Source organism: Brassica rapa, chromosome A09, assembly GCF_000309985.2.
Source record: "Brassica rapa cultivar Chiifu-401-42 chromosome A09, CAAS_Brap_v3.01, whole genome shotgun sequence".
Taxonomy (NCBI): domain Eukaryota; kingdom Viridiplantae; phylum Streptophyta; class Magnoliopsida; order Brassicales; family Brassicaceae; genus Brassica; species Brassica rapa.
In genome coordinates this window covers 39,978,239-39,998,365 of record NC_024803.2, presented here as the reverse complement: position 1 = coordinate 39,998,365, position 20,127 = coordinate 39,978,239, and the positions used below count along the sequence as shown (strand labels likewise).

At 33.4% G+C, this 20,127-nt stretch overlaps 3 protein-coding genes and 1 long non-coding RNA gene across 7 annotated transcripts; all 4 read right to left on the bottom strand.

The window, feature by feature from the left end:
* Positions 1 to 72: 72 nt before the first annotated feature.
* LOC103842523 (late embryogenesis abundant protein) lies at positions 73 to 1,178 on the bottom strand. The gene is made up of 2 exons (XM_009119153.3): positions 813 to 1,178; positions 73 to 488 (listed from the first exon to the last, which is right to left on the bottom strand). Exons 1-2 carry the CDS (start codon positions 1,137 to 1,139, stop codon positions 264 to 266), a joined length of 552 nt encoding a protein of 183 aa, XP_009117401.1. The 5' UTR covers positions 1,140 to 1,178; the 3' UTR covers positions 73 to 263.
* A 403-nt stretch (positions 1,179 to 1,581) lies between these two features.
* On the bottom strand, positions 1,582 to 4,666 carry LOC103842522. Its single transcript, XM_009119152.3, has 4 exons — positions 3,908 to 4,666; positions 3,139 to 3,495; positions 2,824 to 2,870; positions 1,582 to 2,753 (listed from the first exon to the last, which is right to left on the bottom strand). Exons 2-4 carry the CDS (start codon positions 3,422 to 3,424, stop codon positions 1,848 to 1,850), a joined length of 1,239 nt encoding a protein of 412 aa, XP_009117400.1. The 5' UTR covers positions 3,425 to 3,495; positions 3,908 to 4,666; the 3' UTR covers positions 1,582 to 1,847.
* Positions 4,667 to 7,491: 2,825 nt separating this feature from the next.
* Positions 7,492 to 19,553, bottom strand: LOC103842519. Its single transcript, XR_004451046.1, has 10 exons — positions 19,542 to 19,553; positions 14,409 to 14,614; positions 14,163 to 14,343; positions 14,025 to 14,083; positions 13,567 to 13,939; positions 13,013 to 13,486; positions 12,741 to 12,914; positions 12,399 to 12,591; positions 10,383 to 12,303; positions 7,492 to 10,227 (listed from the first exon to the last, which is right to left on the bottom strand). It is a non-coding gene; the product is annotated as an uncharacterized LOC103842519 (long non-coding RNA).
* On the bottom strand, positions 15,161 to 17,652 carry LOC103842518 (chaperone protein dnaJ 10). Of its 4 annotated transcripts, none has more exons than XM_009119146.3 (9): positions 17,442 to 17,652; positions 17,081 to 17,172; positions 16,928 to 16,987; positions 16,694 to 16,776; positions 16,454 to 16,619; positions 16,241 to 16,370; positions 15,755 to 16,092; positions 15,566 to 15,664; positions 15,161 to 15,434 (listed from the first exon to the last, which is right to left on the bottom strand). In XM_009119146.3, the coding sequence occupies exons 2-9, from the start codon at positions 17,165 to 17,167 to the stop codon at positions 15,345 to 15,347; spliced, it is 1,053 nt and encodes a 350-aa protein (XP_009117394.1). In that variant the 5' UTR covers positions 17,168 to 17,172; positions 17,442 to 17,652; the 3' UTR covers positions 15,161 to 15,344. The 4 variants fall into 4 exon arrangements, with proteins under 4 accessions (XP_009117394.1, XP_033135074.1, XP_009117395.1 ...); XM_033279183.1 differs by having other exon boundaries at positions 15,161 to 15,484; positions 15,584 to 15,664; XM_009119147.3 differs by having other exon boundaries at positions 17,081 to 17,169; positions 17,442 to 17,612.
* Positions 19,554 to 20,127: the final 574 nt, after the last annotated feature.

Genomic DNA, 20,127 nt, shown 5'->3' with positions numbered 1-20,127 from the left:
TGCATAACGGCATGATTAACGTTTTTTGCTTAACCAAGTTGTTGAATATTATTTCTGGTCGCTGGACAAAAATGCTAACAAAACATACAATCTTTTTCTTATAAATGAAAGCAGCAACATGATACAAGTTCACAAACTGGAAACCACTAATGAACCAGAAATCAAGCAGACTTTTACTAGACGACATTCATAATTGATTTAAAAAAACTATCTACATTGGTAGCAAGCGATTTATTCATGAAATCGAAAAACAACTTCAGTCTTCACGGGTGGTGGTTGTGGTGGCCGGGGAGTTTCTCCTTGATCTTCTCGAGAATGCCCTTCTTCTCATGGTGTTGGTCGGCGGCGGCGGCTCCAGTGGTAGTGGTGGGTCCAGTAGTTGTGGCAGTGCTGGGGGTTTGTTCATCCTTGTGCTTACCACCACTTAACTTCTCTTTGATTTTGTCTTTCATGCCCTTCTTTCTCCTTCCTCCTTGTCCATCGTCCTCCTTTACATACATTTTAACATCAAACACACGTTAACCAATAAAAGAACGATCCATATCCCAAAATACAAATTCTTTTAAAAAATATCAACAATAGGTAGCACAAATATCTTACATGAATAATTAGAAGATAAACTCAACAACCGTATAATTCTATATTACTGCTGTATTTAAGTATATAAAAACTGCAGAAATATATCCACTGAAACACTTAAAATCAATTTCTTTATTTCGAAAAATATATATTCAAATTCTATGCAAGAACCCTATCAACTCTCCTTAACCTAAAGAAGCTATAAAAGAATTATTGACGCATGAGAATCTCACCGAGCTAGAGCTTGATGAACTTCCTGAGCGACGAAGGTGCTCTCCAAGCGATTCATGGTGTTGCTGCTCCCCCGTGGTAGTTTCACCAGTAGCGACTCCTGCGGCCGTGGTGGCAGCTGCACCGGTGCCTACAGCGACTCCTGCTGGTGTTGCTGCGGTTCGATACTCTTGAATGTTACCAGTAACACTCTCCTTGTACTGAGGGGCAGAGCTGGCGACACCGGTTATGTGCATGGGGTTACCGAACTCATCAGTGAGCTGGACCGGGTTTCCGTGTTCGTCGGTTAGATGGATTGGGTTTCCTCTTTCGTCTTTCAAATCCGCCATTGTTCCCAATTCGTTTCTCAGGAAAGACTATACGTTTGCGATCGAACAAAGTGTGTATATATTATAACATGTTAACCTCTGCATGGTTATGATCGACGTGCCGGTTTGTGTGAAACGTTTTGCCACGCAATGATTGGGGAGGAGTACCACGTGTCATATGTTTGTTTTGATACCAATACGTCACGAATCCAGACATAATAACGATTTTGTTTTTGATAAAGTCGATAGAACAACGTTTATCACCTACGGAGTTTTGTATGGACAGATGTATTGGCTTTTGATGAAGGACGTGGAACCGCTTAAGATTGGTATAAGCTTGGTCGGTCTTTGGATTTTTTTTTATGAACCAAAACATAATAACGAGCTGGTTGGTTAACAACCCCAAAAAACACGTTTAAAATTAATTAAGTCTACATAACATAAAAAACATGTATCAAAATATTTATTCTAATCATTAATTTGTTCACTTAAATTATATATAATTATTATATTTACAAGTGTGAAAATTCTGGAATGTGGAAAAATAAATGGTAGAAAGAGTGCTTATATTTGTGAGAAATTCTATTACACAAACAAGTGTGTATTGTTGATAAGTATCCGCAACGTTGACTTGGGGCAAAGCTTATGGAGAGAAACATCAGCAAAAAAAAATCTGGCACAAAGATTCAACTTATGACTTTACTCACAAGTGAAGATGCCTTTACAGTTTCAAAGTTTGCTAGATTTGGTCCAGAAGAATCCCTTCTTCCTCGCCGAATGATTCTCTTTAGGGGATTTGACACTGTTACTTCTGGACCCGAAAGAGAAGTGTCTCGCAAGGAAAGGCTTTGGTGAATAGCTTCTCAAGCTTGAGCTCGTTAACAGCTTGGAGACTTTGCCTTTGTGTCCACCACTACCGCTTGCTGCTGCTGCTGCTGCATTGGGCATGTGATCAAACATGACAAAGTCATCCCTGTCCACAACATGTTTCCTTAGCATCTTGTTCTGTTTAGCTCTCAAATCCAAATCTGCCCTCAATGCTTTCTCCGACAGCTTGAATGTTCTTTTCTCGCCCAACGTGCAGACGGGACACTGAGGGTCGAATTTGTCGGCCTCAGGTGTCATCTGCTCCAAACACTCGGAATGATAGACGTGCCCACAAGCTAGAATCGCAGCTACAGAGAGCTCGTTGGTGGCGAAGATCTTCTGGCTGCTCAGCAACGATTTCTGAGACAAGGGTCTAGAGCAAGCACCGCAGGTTTGCTGATCACTGGACTTTCCGTTTCCTTGATGGTCTATCTTGCCGCGTCCAAGACCTGATAAGCACTCGTTGTCATAGGAGCAAGACTCTCTTCGAGAATACGCCATCATTTCGGAAAAGGCTTGCATGGACCAACCATCAGACGGCCCAGAATGAGACTCGCTTCCAAGCCTCTCTTCAGTTGGTGAGTTGAATCCCAAGATCTGACTATCTGAGACTTGTTTCGATAGACGAGTGCGTGGTGTCAGTTTCAGAGTCGATGAACTAGTAGCCGGTGGCAGTGGCAAGTGGCTATGGGAAGAGAGTGGAGATGTGGAGAAGGATGATGGTTGAGAAGCTAATGAAACAGAACGTTTAACATGATTCTGGGTGATCTGCAGAAACCAAAATAGAGGTTGTTTTATTAACAGAGATAAATGGCAGATATTACCGATATTCATTTACCTGTTCAGAGACTGTGTCCATGGATGCATTTCTTGAAAACGATTGATCTGCCACAACAATCACGTGATGTCATAAACAAAGAAAAGTCACAGTTTAGAGATCAATAATAAAGCAATCCCAGAAGCAAACAAGAGAGACAACTTGTGTCAACCAACAGACATATCAATGTCTTCTCATGTCATGAACAGGTTTTGTAAGAAAAGTATTCCTAAGTTCCAAGTGGACCACACAAAACAGGCTACAGTTTTTGACAGATTAAACATGTTTTCCTAGTTAACAAAATATCTAAAAGGTTGTAATTTTTTTTAAATTTACCGGAAGCAGGAGACTTTTGCCATGACTGAGTCTGGAGATGGTTCAAAGGAGAGCCTTGTGATGATACAAAAGCAGATTCGGATTTGAGATCAGACCCATCGTTACGACTAATCCCATCAGATAACCAACTTAAAGAGGTGTCTTCACCAGCCACTCGTCCTCTATTATCCCACCGAAAGCTCCAATTAGGAGAGTACCTAGCATTGTTTCTCTGCAAACCTTCCACTGCCGATGTATTAGGGAGTACCATTTTGTCATGAGCAGCAACACAGCAAGCATTCCCCATAACTGAAGAGTGTGGAAACTACTCTAGCTTAGCTTAGCGTAGATTGTTTGGGGGGCATGAAACCTCAAAACCTTGTCAAAAAAAAAACAAAAATACAGAACTCAAATCAGAATCAAGTATAAAAAAAATCAAACACAATAACATACAATGTTACTAACACCATTGATACGAGCTGTGATCATCCCAAAAAAAAACTTAAACTTGGAATGACTATGACCAGTGAACTTTGATGACTATCTTCACTATATAAAAAAAAACTCTAAATAAACAATAAATAAATAAATCTCATTTAACACCAAAAATAGCTTAAACTGAATCAGAGGTTTATCTCAAAATTGAACAGATCCGAGAATACAGGCCAAGGAACCTACAAGCTTCGTTGAGATTACCCCCTAAAATAGAATTAAATAAACCCTAAAATCGACACCCCTATCACATAAAATCCCCTAAAGAATCTTAACAGGCAATTTGAGCAGACGAAACCTGCTCCCGGAACTTGGAAACGAAGACAGTTTCACATAAGAGCGGTGGATTTGTAGAGTGAGAAACGGATACGTAAACACTGCGAGGCTTTGCTTTGCTTTGCTTTGCTTTGCTTTGCTTCGTTCCTTCCTCCCTTCTCTTTCCTTAAGAGGGAGAGAGAGAGTGTGAAAGAGACGAATACAAAGTCTTTTCTGACGGTTTTACTCAACGCCGTTATAATTCGATTGGTAAAACCGGTTACGGAGCCTAAAACCGTACCAAAATTTTAATTTCGAGTATATGTTTACGTAATTGCATTAAATTTTCCTTCTCTATAAATAATTGAAATATTTCATCACAATTTTCAAGTATTTTTTAATTATTCGGTTTGATCATGTCGGATTAGCATGGGTATCACCGGTTTAACAGAACCGAAGTAACAGTACGGTTTGACTATAGTGCTCTGCCGACGTGATGCCGTTAGTTTTAGCGGAAGGAAGCAAGTGACGTAAGGTGGACGGTGCCACGTCCTGCTTCTGTTCTGAGAAGACAAAAAAGGAAGGCGAAGCGCGAATAATTGACCATCATTTTCACGAAGCGTCGTCGTTACATTGGTGGGTTTATAAGTATAAAAATAAAGTTGGAGGGTGTCTAATAAAAACTATATTTTTCATAAGGACTAAAATTGGGAATCTAAAAGTTCTCTGCATGTTATATGACACGCTTTAGACCTTTTGTACAGCCAACGCGAAAACATCAAAGGGAATAAAACGCCCCTAAAACACGCCCTTTACTTTGTTTTTCTACTTTAAGAAACAAAAAAATTAATTAATCACTTATTATTGTAGTTCCAAAGTCCAAACAATTGGCCGACCAAAAAAGTTCAAACAGTTAGATTATTTATGATTATAAAAATATATTTGCGATTTTGTTTGAGAAAAATTTCTTAAGATATTATTTTTAAAATTTTTACCACAAAAATAATTTTTAGTGAAAAAAATGACCAAAATAAATTTTATTAAATGATAAAAACTCATTTTGTTAGTTTTAATTAATCTATTAGCTTACCTAATAACCACCGTTTTATTCAGCTCAGTTATGAACATATTTCCTCGGTTACATATTATATGACTCTGGTATTTTAGACACAAATGAAAATATATATTTTTACAAATTTACAGTTGTTCTGAAGAAATTATTTTATTTACTAGATCGTTTTTCCGCGCGTATTGTTTTTAAAATTTTACAATAAATTTTGTGATGTGAAAATAAAAAATTGCAGATTTTTTATGTATATAAGCTATGTATTATGTAGGACATAGTATATGAGGGTAGATATGCTCTGCTTTTTTGTTGTTCGAATGTTGCATATATTTTTTTCTTGCATTTTTTTGTAATAATTTTTTCATTAGTTTACTAAAATATCAAAACTGAGTTTAGAATACAAAAACAGCACAGATAATGTCGCGATGTTATTTTTAGCTGTGTTTCCTTGATTATTATTTTCTCAGCTGTAGATAGAAGGTGTAGTTCTAACTCATGTATTGAACTTAACACTTATCTTTCCTTTGAAGTTGTTGATAATTTTAAAGAGTTAATTAAGATTTTGAGTATTATGTTTGAACCTAATAAATATTTTATGATTACATATCCAATTTATATGTGTATGTAAATTTTGTTTCATCAATGGCATTGTTTGATATATATATATATATATATATATATATATATATATATATATATATATATATATTTAACGCTGATTTATTATGATATTACAATTATGAGAAATATTACATAGACGATCCGACAACTGATAATACTACCTACCTTATAAAGATCTACGCCTAACTGCATCACCTGAGCCGTCCTACGAAGACCACGCCTACTTACTTGCACCATGTTGAAGATTCTTTGTAAGCTTTCCTCCGTAGTCTTCTTAATTGTTTAATAAATCGTTTTCTCCGGAAATTGAAACATGGACCTGCTGGTGTAGAAGCATTAATGGACCATTAGTCAAACCATTGGACTAAGGGGCTTCCACAATATTATTCTTCTTATTACACAAATTGTGTCATTTTCTAATTTCAATATAATTTAAAGGTTATACCTATTTTAACCTTAGTATTTATTGTAAAAAATGATTGTGATATTAAAAATACTTTAATATCTCAATGAATATTAGCTAAACAGAAGTAATTATTAGGGATAAACATGAATTTAAATCATATTTTAATTTTTGTGGAATATGTGAATGAAATTTAGTAAGAAAGAAATATAGTATTTTATTTTATTTTAAAAGTTATTTGTTTGACGAATTTTAACTGATTTTCGTTTACTGTTTGTGCTTAAATTATTAATATAAATGGATAATTTTAGACAGTTGAAAAATGGATAATTTTAGTTTTAAATTTTTTTCCATTATATCTTGGAGATAAAGTTTTTGTAAAATAAATTTTAGCTATATGAAACTAAAAATAGAGAAGGTAATTTTGTTGTTATTTTTATTTCGTGATTTTTTTAAGTGTTAATCATGTAATATAATTTTACTTAAAATTTCTATTTTAATTAATCATAATTTTATAAATTAAATGTAAATATAAGATATATAAATTGTTTTTTTGGTTCAAAACTATTGCCTCACCGTAGTTTCAATATTTTAATTTAAATGTATACTAGTGATTTGTCCGCGCTTCGCGCGGAATTTTATATTTATTTTTTATTTTTTTATTTTAATTTTATGATTTAACAATTGTTTATATATTGATGTAGTTTGTTCGAAAAGGGAAAATGTATTTTTTTTCTTTAACTATTTTTTCTTTTGATTAACTGTGTACTCTATTTTTCCTTTTTTCATGTGCTTTTAATGTATATTATATTTACTTTTCACGATTTTAGTAATATATGAGTATTTATTAGAGATGTGGTGTCTCTTAACTTACTGAATAAAGAAGTCTGGTGAGTTATAAATATTTTATTAGATAGCATAACTTTAGAGTTATACTTTATATCAATTATTTTATTTTACATATGTTCTATTTTTTTCCAAATTTGGGCAAAAGTCTTTCTTTTTTTTTTTGGTTTTCCAACTATTTTTGGAATAAAATTTTAGTTAATGGAGTATTAACTCTTGATTATGGATTTGCATGATTTTTTTAATATTTCCTTAATTTGAGTTTGGGACCATAAAAGAGAGAAAAAGATCCAAAGATACACTACTTTAAAAGACAAAAACTGTTTGTATTTATTTATTTATTTTACTTTATTGATAAAATATTAAATTTATTTATCAATATAAAAAAAAATTATATACAACCAAGAAGCTAATAGAATGGCAAAAAAAAGCTAACTTCCCCTCATATGAGCACTAAACCAACACTACAGTAGCCCTCGAAGCTTTGGTTTTTGATGATACTGAGTGGACATGATATGTTGTCTAATAGTTTTTTCAATGATCTGCGATATCTGTTCTCATTTTGTTTTGAATTTTTCTTATCGATTTTCAATTTATACATTTTTAGATAATATTATGATCTTCACAAATTATTATTTGCTGACTAATTTTTCCCCGAACTCAAGTATACTATTTTCCTATTTTATATCTAGTTACTTCTATTTTCCAAACTTTTTAAAATTTTAGTTTTGGTTATGTATTTATCTTCAAATGTGGTTATCTATTATTATTTTTTTTTGGTTTTGTAAATTGAGTTTGGTGAACAGAAAAGATGTGAGATTCACTTTTTATTTTATTTTATTAGGGTGGGTTGATGAAGCATGGATATATAGCCTATGAATTTCTCCTTTTTTGTTTTTATTAATTTTCTCTATTTTCTAATTTATGTACTTTTGAATTATATTATGTTTTCACTAATTATTTTTTTTAATAAATATTGATGTCAAAAGATTTATAGAGCTGAAAATAAAATATTGATTAAAATGAGTTTAAATTGTTAAATGAGTTATTAATATATTTGTTCTAAATAATAAAAGAGGAGAAAACTGGAATAATTAATAATTGAACATATGGTGATATTTCAAGTTTGTAGCAAGTTTCTTGATGAAGTGTCATCATGAGAAAGTAGTGTTTTATTTTATATTAGACCATGATTATTCCCGAAACCCACTTAAGAATTTTTTTAATAAATTTTATTGTCTGATTTAAAAATAATTAAAATTAAAAAATGCATCAATCGCGGGGCGCCACGTGTCGGTGGGTTCGCGAACAGTACAAAAAACCACGACAATCGGTCCTTATCTCACGCCTTTTGAAACTGATTTTTAAATTTTTTGTGGGGCCCAGGAGTCAAGAAACCCTTTAGTATTCTCTGATATTCATGATCTTATTAACCTATGATTTAATTATGTATTCATCATTGATTGTAGTTCCATCATTTCTTTTTATTAATTTTTCAAAACTACAGAAAATTTTATGAGATTTACTCCATTTGGTCTTCATTGCCCTAGGTTTAGTGAACCGTGGAAAAGAAAATAGCATAAACAGAATTTTCTCATTTTATTTCTTCTGAATGTTTTAATCAGTTTATAACATTTATGTATTTTAAATTATATTATGTAATTTCACAAATTATTATTTGTTGACTAAAGTTTTCCCCGAACTCAAGTTAGATTATGTATTTTTACTATTTTTTTTACTGTTTGTGTCTAGTACCTTCATTTTCCACACTATTTTTTTTGGATCGTGTATTAATCTTTGAATGTGGATTTCTATGTTTTTTTGTTGTTTTTCGAATCTGTTTGATGAAGGAAAAAAAGTCAGTGAGATCCACTTTTTTTTTTGATAGATGGGTTCAATAAAAGTGAGAAAAAACAAAATCGTAAATGAATTCCTCTCTTTTTGTTATTCTTAATATTTTCTATCTATTCTTAATTTGATGTATTTTTAGACTACATTATGTATTTTCATTGTTAGAAATATTGATGTCAAAAAATTTGTTGAACTGAAAACAAACTATTAATTGGGTTTTTAGATAGATTTGGTTTAAATAATAGAAGATGAGAAAATGTGGTATAATTAAACAAAAAATTAATATTATGGTGAGGTATTATGGACAATAGTGTTCTATTTGTACGCTGTAACAAAAATTCTGATTTTTTCAGAATTTACAATTTCGATTAATTTTAATATTTTTAGGCCTAAAAGCCCACAATACTTTAAATGTTGTCTAATTCTAAGATAAAGATAGAAATAGACTTATTAGCCATGGATCCATCACAATCGATATCAAGCAATGCCCAATTCAGACAAGATTGAATAGACCCACAGGCTAAAGACCTTGTAGCCACATTTCAATATGACTAACCCGGTTTCATCAAACACATTGCTACAAAAATCTAAACAAAATAAAAAAATTATAATTATTCAAATTTAACACAAATAATGATGGGAAACAAAGAATGAACCAAACGAAAATCAGTTTATATATCAAACCAAAAATAGTGAAGACAAACGAAATCAAACACAACACACAAGTCCACATAACATCATTGCCAAAGGGAAATAATATTTTTATATTTGAAGAAGCAAACGTACATATAAAAGTAAAAGACTTCATAAATTTTGTTGGCTATAATGCTATAAAAAGTTCCCGCTTCTGCTCACCCGGCCCGAAGCACTTCTCTCCAGCTTCACCTTCCATTGTATAACAATGTCCTCATAGTATTCCTGCATTTATTTTCTAAGGCTGTTAGATACTCAAAACAGTAAATCAACAGATACAGCATTGGATGTTGTTAACCATATGACTTTTTGAAACAGAAAGATATTAACTTTGGAGAAGTCGGAGGTGAAATGTTCCTTTTCTTTCTCCATACTCTCTATTTCAAGTCAACAACGTAGAGATTAAGTTTGTGTACTTGGATGTGCAGAATAGTGTCACGGCTGTTGTGAATCAGAATATCGAGTAGTTGTGTCACTTTGCAACTCCCGACCAAGATAAATATTTGACCTTTCACCAAACTGCCTTCTGTCAACGAAAACGTAACCAGACAGCTTATCTGAATACAAATCTTCTACCTTTTGACCATAAACGTTGCTCGAGGGAGACAAATAGCTTCCAGAAGCATACTTTGGTGGCTGGCAGAGTGGGGACATATCCGGATAATCCGACGACTTGTGTGCTCAAAGATGGGAGCTGGTAAGAGAAGTAGCTCCATAGACCGACCCATATTGCGTTCCGTAATGAGTGGCTGTGGATAAATGATATCTGTAGGCACCAATGTCAGTCTTCTGAGGACATTTCTTTTATTTAATGATGGATGGCGAAAGGTCAAAGGAATCTGAGATACCTCTTCTGCCCGACTGACTGTTCTTCCTGGATGAGCTGCATATTAATATAACCCAATCAGCCAATTATTATCAAGAACAATGAGCAATTCATCAATCAGCAACGAATAGAAACAGGCAATGAAATGACGATTAACTTCAATCAAATATAGTAGTAAAAATTGGATTTTGATGGATAAAGTTTGATCTTACATTGTGAGGATAACCCAATTGAGAACCGTACGGCGGTTACCGGTTGTCCGTAGCCACCACTTCCTCTTACTAAATACATATCTTCTCAGCGCATCTGATTGCAATCAATGAGTTATTTGTACAAATTTCTCTATATATAGGATGAAAAGATCGGAATCAGAGAATTTAATGTTAGATAGTGGGAGGTGTGGGTTGAAGCCCATAAATGAGAAGCTTTATTACTTAGCGTGAATGTAGAGTAGGCGTTAAAAAGGCCGTATCGCAGAGGTTAGGAAGAAGACGGAACTTCATATAGTTTTAAGAGATGACATGTGTCATGTTTTCAGATATGCAACGCTGAGGTGGAGGCCTGAGGAGAGTTTCTGAGCAACTTTATTAATATAGATAGTTTAGGATTTTAGGGTAAGGGGCATTTACTTCTTATAAGAACTAAACATAAATATTTGGAGTAAAGTCAATTTTTTTATTATTATATCTACAATCATAATAAACGGGTTTGTAATTATATATTTTTGTCAATAGAAACACAACTTTTAATTCTTTTTTTAAACCAACTTCAGATTCTTATATTTGAAGAAAGTATTCATGACATATGCCATATTTTTCAAATATATAGAGTTTATGGAATATTGGTAGTAGAAATTTTCAATTGATAATTTAATATCATTTGTTGTTAGCGTAGTATCATTTGTTGTTTTAGTAAAACCCAAAGTAATAATAATTTAAAATTACTTTACATTTATAAAACCAAAATTTATTATAGTAACATGACTAAATAATAAAGATAACAAAAGTAGGTTGGAGTTGTTATTTTTTTTTGTTGATTTTGTTTTTATAGGTGTGATATTGTTTTCGTATATTGATTTTTCCCTTAACTTTTATAATATTATATCTAATAATGTCTATAGGTTTAGTTCTAATTATTATATAAGAAATATAATATGAAAATGCTTGAATTTTAATAGATAAAAACTAATTATTTTAACGTAAAAATATTACTACTTTAAATATTGCTCATTTTATTTTATAAATATCAAGGTTATAAAAATCGGTCTAGGAATGTTTTCAACTGGTCGTAGGGGCCTAGGCGCCGCCAACTCAGTCCTATCCGAAACGATTTTTTTAAAATCCGATTTATACCGATTTATATGATTCAAATTGGTTTAAACTGTTCTAAATCGGTTAAAATTGGTTAAAATCGATCTAAAATTGTCTATATATGTTAAATTAAGCAATAATATTATTACATATCTATAAATTTGTCTAATTTCTTCTGTTTTGTGTATCTAGTTTTGATAATTCATCTCAATAATTTTATAATTAAACTTAAAAGCTAAAATATGTCATATAAATGTATAAAATATATAAAATAAATCAATAATTTGCTAACGTCTAGGTCTCACCTAGGCTCCGAATAATCCGCCTAGTCGTTAGTCCTCTATAAAGCGTTTAGTTACCGCTTAACGATTTATAGAACATTGATAAATATTGTCAATTTAAAAAAGTATGCACACCTGCGTATATAATTAAATTCGAGTATATCTTATAACATACATAAGCTTACATAAAACATAAATAAAGCTAAACACAACTCATCTGTAAGATGTGTAAGTTTAACTACAACACGTATATGTATTCTTTGTTAACATTAAGCAAGTTTTCGATAAATAATAATAGGTTTTACAGAAACTATATAGCCTGTGACAGTAATAAACATGAATACAGATAACCATAAACACACAAAAACAAAAGCCCAACTGATCAAAATCTTTTATTCCCATTCAATCATTGAAGTAGCTTTTTGATGCAAGTCTTGATCCACACGGTGCTAGGTGGTGTTGTGATGTATTAGCATTTGGGGATAATCTTTACAAAATATGGAATACCACGCAAAAGAAAGGTTCCTCAAATCAAAAAATTCCTGAAGGTCAAGAAGCATACATAAAACCAATACTTTCCTGAGATACCACACAAGGTACTAACTATGAATGTTAAGGCTAGGAGCGAGAGACTCACAGAGTGTGGAGTGTTATATTTTTGACCAAGTGCATCATAGACGGATACACATCTCCCATTTCCAAGACACAGGATTAACCGAGATGAATCCCATCACAAATCTGAATGAGCCTCTGTGATTTTCCCTACTGCTGCAGTGTAGTCTCATGTAGCAAGGTTACCAGCAGACCGTTGCAAGTCTGTTCGCTCCTTCCTGCCGAAGAAAATCAAAACCAAGAGAAGTCGTTCAAATTCAGTAAACTATCCCGAAGATACTCAAAATTATCTGCAGAAAACAAATAAGATCATCACTCTGTGTATGGTTTATTAAGACAGTTTGTGATTGTTTCTAAAGTTTTATACCTATTAGACCATTCTTCAAGACACTCGTTGTCCTTGTGGTGATCAAACTCGTGAGTCATTCTGCCTAAAAGACCTCTTTTAGTACACGGAAATTCGATTGTCTCTAGTGTCTACACAAAACAAAGTAAGCATACATGTGGCCTGGGAAACATAAGTGGTGTTGAGTGATCATTTCTGCAGTCATAGTCAAAGAAAGAATCAGAAAATATCAGCATAGTGTTTGAAACATAAAAAATTCCCATTTATAATGCATAAGGATGATCTGTCTTAACCTTAAATGATGTATCCAAGTTAAGCAGATCTAGTTGTCCACCACCAGATTTTGATATAACTGTATGCTCCAAAGACAATAGCGTCTGAGATATCTTCTTTGAGAGTAAAAGAAAAACAACACCCACTAAGCAATCTGTTACACTTACTGTACTCGGTGCAGAGAGGAAAACGTGAAACATCGAATATATAAGCCACTCTTGATTTTTCTCCAAAAAGGAAACCAAGACGGGCATAGTCATCTCCATGCATCACCGACGGCATAACTAATGATGGAGATTCCACATAGATGCAGCAGGGAGACATGAAAGACGCTTTGATTAACTTCCTGTAAGTGGCCTGAATGATAAGTTTGCAGCTAAAAATGGCTTCTCATAATCTTCTTTGATTACTCTCCAACCCAGCTGTTCTACTCGCCTAGCTTGTTGGCCTTTTTAAGTTTCACTTGAACTAAATACGGAAACTTCACAGCACGGCTGTTTTCAGAAAAGCATGAGATTAAATGTCTAAAATGTCAGACATAAATTTCCAATGGCCATAAAGATGTCATTATTACCTATCCATAGCACATTGGCTTACGAAAATTGGAGTAAGATCTATATCATTGGTAGGACTGAATGGTTGCACGGTACATATATCATCTAAGCAAAGGACACTGTCATTTTATTGTCTCTAGCGTCTACAAAAAAAAGTAAGCATATATAAACAATAGAAGGAGAAAAAACTCATAATCTTTCAAAATAAAGCTAACCGGGGTGTTGTGGGATCTTGTTGCAGTCACAATGAAAGAAAGAATTTGAAAACATCAGCATACATTAACACAAGAAATTCAAACGTATAATGAATAAGGATGATCTGTGCTACCTTCTATAATGTATCCAAGATAAGCATATCCAATTGTCAACCACTTCCACCAGATTTTGATATTGCTGTGTGATCCAAAGGCAATAGAATCTGAGATATCATCTTTGAGAATATCAAACACACACGCACTAAGAAATTAGTAACATTTACCATACTCGGTACTTGGAGGAAAGGAAACAAAGACAGACATAGTCTTCTCCATTCATCACCTACATCATAAATAAAGATTGAATCTCTACATAGATCAACCAGGGATCACTATTTCTGAAGAGGCTTAGAGTAACATACTGGAAGTGGTGTGAGTGAGAAGTCTGAAGCTACATATGGATTCTCACAATCTTCTTTGATTGGTAATTGCTTTCCAGTAATGAAAAGGAATCGCATCTCAGACTATTTAATCCAGAGGTGTCATCGAAGAACATAGCCGCCGGTGCCTTCCCCGTTGATCTGGACGTTTCCTTGCCATGTACTGAAGGGATTAATGAATTAAAATCTAAGGGAAGCTATCAATATCGTTAGAGTAATATTTCATACCTGTATTTCTCGTATGAGAACGATGAAGGTGAAGAGGAGTCGATTTTAGAGTGCTTGCTGCTGCTAAATTGATTAGGTTGGCGTTTCTAAGAAGTGTTTTAGATAAAAGGGATTATATAGGAGAAAAACAAAAGGGAGGTGGAAAGATACATCTCGTATAAATGAAGGTGTAAAGAGCAGGAATCAATGATTTACAGTGTCGAAGACTAAGAAAGAGTAAGAAAGGTTTCAAATGGGCCACAGCCAAATTTTATAAACCCAAAATATTAGGCCTATTTGCAATTCAATGTCGACAAAGAAGGATGTGAAGTGGCATAAAGAAAGCTTATGATTGGTTGATTTTTTTAGCTGAGGTGGACACCCTCTCTATTGAGGATATGCAACTTTTAGTATAGTATAGATTCTACTTGTTATACAACGAATGTTGTTTTAGAATTTAATTTACTTATTCAATAAGTCATTTATTATAAATTTTATAGTTAATCATAAATTTTATAGTTAACTATAAATTTTATAGTTAATCATAAATTTTAAATGACATTCAATTTAATTTAGAATAGTAAAAACATCTATTATGTAAATTACTAAATTCTAAAAACATCTATTATCTAAAATCTCCAAAAAAAAACAATCAAAAAGTCATTTCCTCAGTTTTTTTTGTTCAATAATCAAATTGTTTTGTTAACCCTACAAAACTTGATTTTTGTTTATAGCTTAAATGTTTATAATTTTCAAAATCTAAAGCCAAAATCAATACTAAGCAGTGGCCTTAATAGGTTAGGTTTGATCTATTGATGAATCATTTTCTCAGAAACACAACCTCAGAATAAAAGACAAATCCAAACTTGAGCCAATAGCAAAAAAGAAAAAGTAAAAAAAAAAACAGCATTTTAAATTCCGGTTTCCCTCTGTTTTAAAAGAAAGATGATGGAAGTTTCAGGACGTCGCCGTTGAAGAACCTCCGGTGTCCAGTTTCACGGCTTCGTGACGTAAGCTGCTTCCTCTGGTGTATGGCTTCTTAGCACCCTAACAGTAACACAGAGATGCATGCACGGTCTAAGTTTATACATTGGTTTCTTCATGAATCAAAACAACAACAACAATCTTATATCAATAAAAACTCAGTGCGCTCCTCTGTCATGTTTTAAGCCACGAACCCTTTTGCTTTTGCTCACCTGGAGGATCGTTCCAAGTTTCCTTAGCCCCACGGCTCGTGCTCGAAGTACATCTTTGGAAACACTTGGATCTCTAAGCACCTATACGAGACAAAACAATATTTAATTAGTAATAAGTACTTAGAAAGATGGTTGTTATGTAATAATTAATGTAAGGTGTGACTCTCTTACAGATTGGCAGACATGAGAGAGAGTGGATTCGATGTCTAGAACATTGATTTGCCAGAGAGACTGAAGCAAAGCATCCATTTTAGCTTCAATGGCTTTCTGAATATGCTCCTCTTTGTTATCTCCTTGGTGCTCATGCAGCCTGTTCACCTCATCCTGCAGCTGAAGCAACGAAACCGCACCGGAAGCAGCCATCACTTGAGATTTCATGTGGTGGCCTTTGTCACGCACCCATTCAGCTAAGAAGGGCACTTTCAAAAACCGTTTGCCTTTCCCTATCTCTTTAGCCGCTTTTCTTGTGTATATGTAACCAATTGTATGCATCATCGCCTCCCCAAAACCTTAAACACAGTCACAAGCAACATTGCAATGAAACCAAAAAAAACTTAATTCTTTTATTTTTTGGGCTAAAATTTTGAATTTATTAAAAAAAGCACAAGAAAACTTATTCGGTAGATAAAAAGAAAACAATAAAGGGTTTTCTTTTACCGGCAGAAGAAAGGCTCTTTGCTTCTTGGTTTGCCCATTCGGTAAACTCGTCGGTACGTCCTTCCACAAATGGTTCGAGTTTGTTTTTCAACGTAGCAGCTAGCTTGTCTTCCCTCTCCTTCTGAAGAGCCTGCACGTATAGTTCCAATACATTACATAAAGAAACAGTAAACATCGTTTAATAAAGAAGAAAAATAAAGTGAAAAAATGTACTTTGATTTTGTCTTGAAGCATTTGCTTTCTGATCTCAGGCTCGTATGATTCTAAGTCAGCTTCGATGGATGCTAAGTAAGCAAGTGCAAGCTGCCCAACGTATTCTTCAAAGACTTCGCTTCCGAAAAGCATACCAAACACAGATGCAGGATCAACCATTGCATCCCTGAAAGAAAAAAAAGAGTGTCACACAACATTTTCAAAGGTAGATACCGAGTCTTGTAACAAAAAAAAACTTACTGTTGAACACCTTCTTTGCCGTATTTGTCATAAGCTGCTCTCTTTTCAGGATTGCTCAAAACCTGATACGCCTCGCCTAGTACCTTTCATATACATAAAGGACATGAAATGTGAGAGAGAGACTCCGCATGGCATTACATCCATCAGGGTTTCCAGTAAACAACAATGCCAAAACCGAAAGAAACAGTAGCAATGAACAAAAACACCATATGCATCTCTTGCATTTGATTTTACCTGAAAGTTTTTAGCAGCTTGAGGATCTCCAGGGTTCTTGTCTGGATGAACTTTCCTTGCCTTGAGACAGAATCAAAACCATTAATTAAAACTTTGTTTACTCATATTCCATAAGGATTTTTGATGATACAAAAGAAAGAAAAAGAGATTTACTTTTAAGTAGTAAGCCTTTTTAATATCAGCTTCGGAAGCATCAGTTTTGACGGCTAAGATGTCATAATACTCATTCTCCTTCACCATACCTCCTTTGTGAAAAAAAACCAAAAACAAAAAGACACAGATTATTCAAGACTGAAACTTGTTAAACATCTGATCCCACAAATCATATTCATATAGATATATCAATGTTTTCCCATTTCTCTTGTGACGGAGAAAACAAGGATCATCGAAAGACCAGATCTTATCAAGAAACCCAGAATCACGGATCATCAATCAGAAAAAAAGAAACGGAATCGTCGTGAGATGATCATGCATGAATCTAGACATAAGAAGAGAGATGGAGGCAGAAGCTTACTGGTCGTGCGTGCGTATGTGTAAATCGATCTCTTTCTTTATCTCTCTCTCTGTCTTTGGTTAGTTGGCGAATGAGAGAAAGATTTGGGTTTTTTTATATTATGACGAGTGATAAGAGAATATACAACGATGCAACCACACAGAAAATTAAGGTAGTGATGTGAAGGCTTTACGCTGTTTCCTTGTCAAGAAGAAGAAAAGAAGAAAGAAAAGGACAAGTTTTTTTCGGTTACCAAATAAAATTCAAAACGTGTGATCGTGTCCGAATCGTACACGTGTCTCAGAATGTTCCACTGAACCGTGTTTTTTGATATTACAAGGAAAGCTCTGCTGGCTTGTGCTTTTTCTTTTCTTTTGGACCTTTGGTATTGTTCTCGCCGGCGCCATCTAACAAACAATAATATTTTTTTTTTGGTAAAAGTAAAACAATCAATCTATTAATAATATCTCATTCGTCTGAATGTCCTTATTATGGCTTTGACTATTAGTAATAGCCCTGTGATTTTTATCCAAACCGAACTAAACTGTCGGTTTTGAGTTCAGTAGAATTTTGAAAAACAATTCGGTTTTTGGTTTTCGGTTTCGTTTTTCGATTTTTCGATTTTTTTTAAAAAAATATAGAATTGAAAAATCAAAAATAACCGAAACTAAACAAAAATAACCGAAAATGACCAACATTAATAGAAGGGCATGAAATATAAGAACGGTACCGTTCAGTTTTCGATTTTTTTTCAAAATTAAATAATTGAAAAAACGAAAATAACTAAAACTAACCGAAAATGACCAACAAATCAAACTGAGTTTAACTAAAAACCCCGAAAATAACCAAATTTAACCAAAAATCTCTGTTTTAAGAAAATTAGACCGTAATTAAATGAAAACCAAAACAATCGGTTATTTTCGAAAATAAAATTGAAAACCGAAATTAACCGATAACCGAAATTTTGGAATTGATTTTCAAAATTTTGGACCGGGCTAATTAGACCATCCGCAACGCTGTTACTCTTGGCTCGATAACCGAAGTAAGTTTTTTAAATTATTTTCTTATTTTTATTATTATTTTTAGCTAAAAAAAGGAGCCAATCGCGGGATCTTACGTGGCGGTTGAACCCGCACACAGTAACAAGTCTGATCCTTAACTAAGGATTAATTTGATACAAACTCTTAAATTTAGTGACTCCACATATTATTATAATATTTTTTGCTAAGGATTCCCATTGGATAATGTTGAAATTCAGCCTAACATCTTGTGGGCTTATTATAAGTTTAATGGGCTTTGTTGGACAAAAATTCTGCATCCATTTGGAGTGTTTTCTAAGGCCCAAAAAGGTGGAGCCTATGGATATATAGATTTTAATGCCCATTCCTCAGATCTTGCTGGTGGGTTTGATTTGACACTCGAAGCAGAATTTTGATTTCTTGTTTTGATTATTTAGTTTATTAAAATCATCAAGTTGTGCCTCGATCTCTTTCTTTGTGATCCCAAATACACAAGATTCAGAAATTCTGCGACCAAAGGCGTGAGCATTAACTTACAGTTTGGGACTTGAAGTGTCTTCTTTGTTGCTGCCAGCTGAAACTAATTTGCAATAAGCCTAGCTTGCTTTTCAGATATAAAAACAGCATTTGGACATGGAGAATTTGATAACCTGTACATGATGGCAGCAGTGCATATTGTACGTGACATCTGCTAATGACTTAGAATTGGATACAGTGTAGTGTCTTGCAACTATGTTCGCTTTCTATATTTTAATTTTGTACGTTCGTTTTTTTCTAGGGCAGCGGGGCCTCCATGGCAGTGTAATTGAACAACAAAATCACTGTGTGAACAACGAACCATGGTCCATGTGAGCCTCATTAATTATTAATTATTTTTACTTAAAAGTCTTAAACGAGTGGGTGGTATTTAGGACTAAGGAAAGAGAGACATCAGTTCTTAACATTCAATCTAAAATGTACCACCTTCTGATTTATTCTTTTGAATTTCTCAATCTCATTAACATTATTTTATTAATTAAAATTAAAAACAGTTCTGTTTTGTTGAAATTGCAATGATTGATTAAAAATTCTCCAGAAGGTACATCGCCAATCATAACTGGACTGATCATTGCATCAACTGAAAGTCAATATTCGTGCTGTTAGATTCAATTAATGAACCTTCTAATAATAAGTCTTTTTTTCTTAAACTCATTCTTTTGCTGATTTCTAGAAAAGAAATACATTTCGTGAAAGTAAGCAATTAAATACTCCCTCTGTATTTCTTTAGATGACGTTTTAGAATTTTTTCTTTTACCTAAATAAATACCGTTTGTAATTATTTAGGTAGCTTTTAGTTTAAAATGACTTATATTGTCCTTATATTAAATAATGATCAACAACAACACTTGACTAACAACAATCATACGTATCATTAAATAAAGGTTATAAAAGGTATTATGCAGAGCTTCTTAAACTGTGTGAAAATTAAAAAACGTCAAGTATAATCGAACGGAGGGAGTAATAAATATTTCAAAACTAAGATGGGAAGGCCTAACGACCGCTGACCATTCCTTTAATTGCTCCGTATTTTACTTGTAATTGTTTCTTTTATGTTTTATCAATCCTCCGTTATCTGCCACGTGTTATGTAGGTCCATTGTCTGAGGTAACGAATGAAATTTCACATTTGACCCCCTTATTAATGAACAA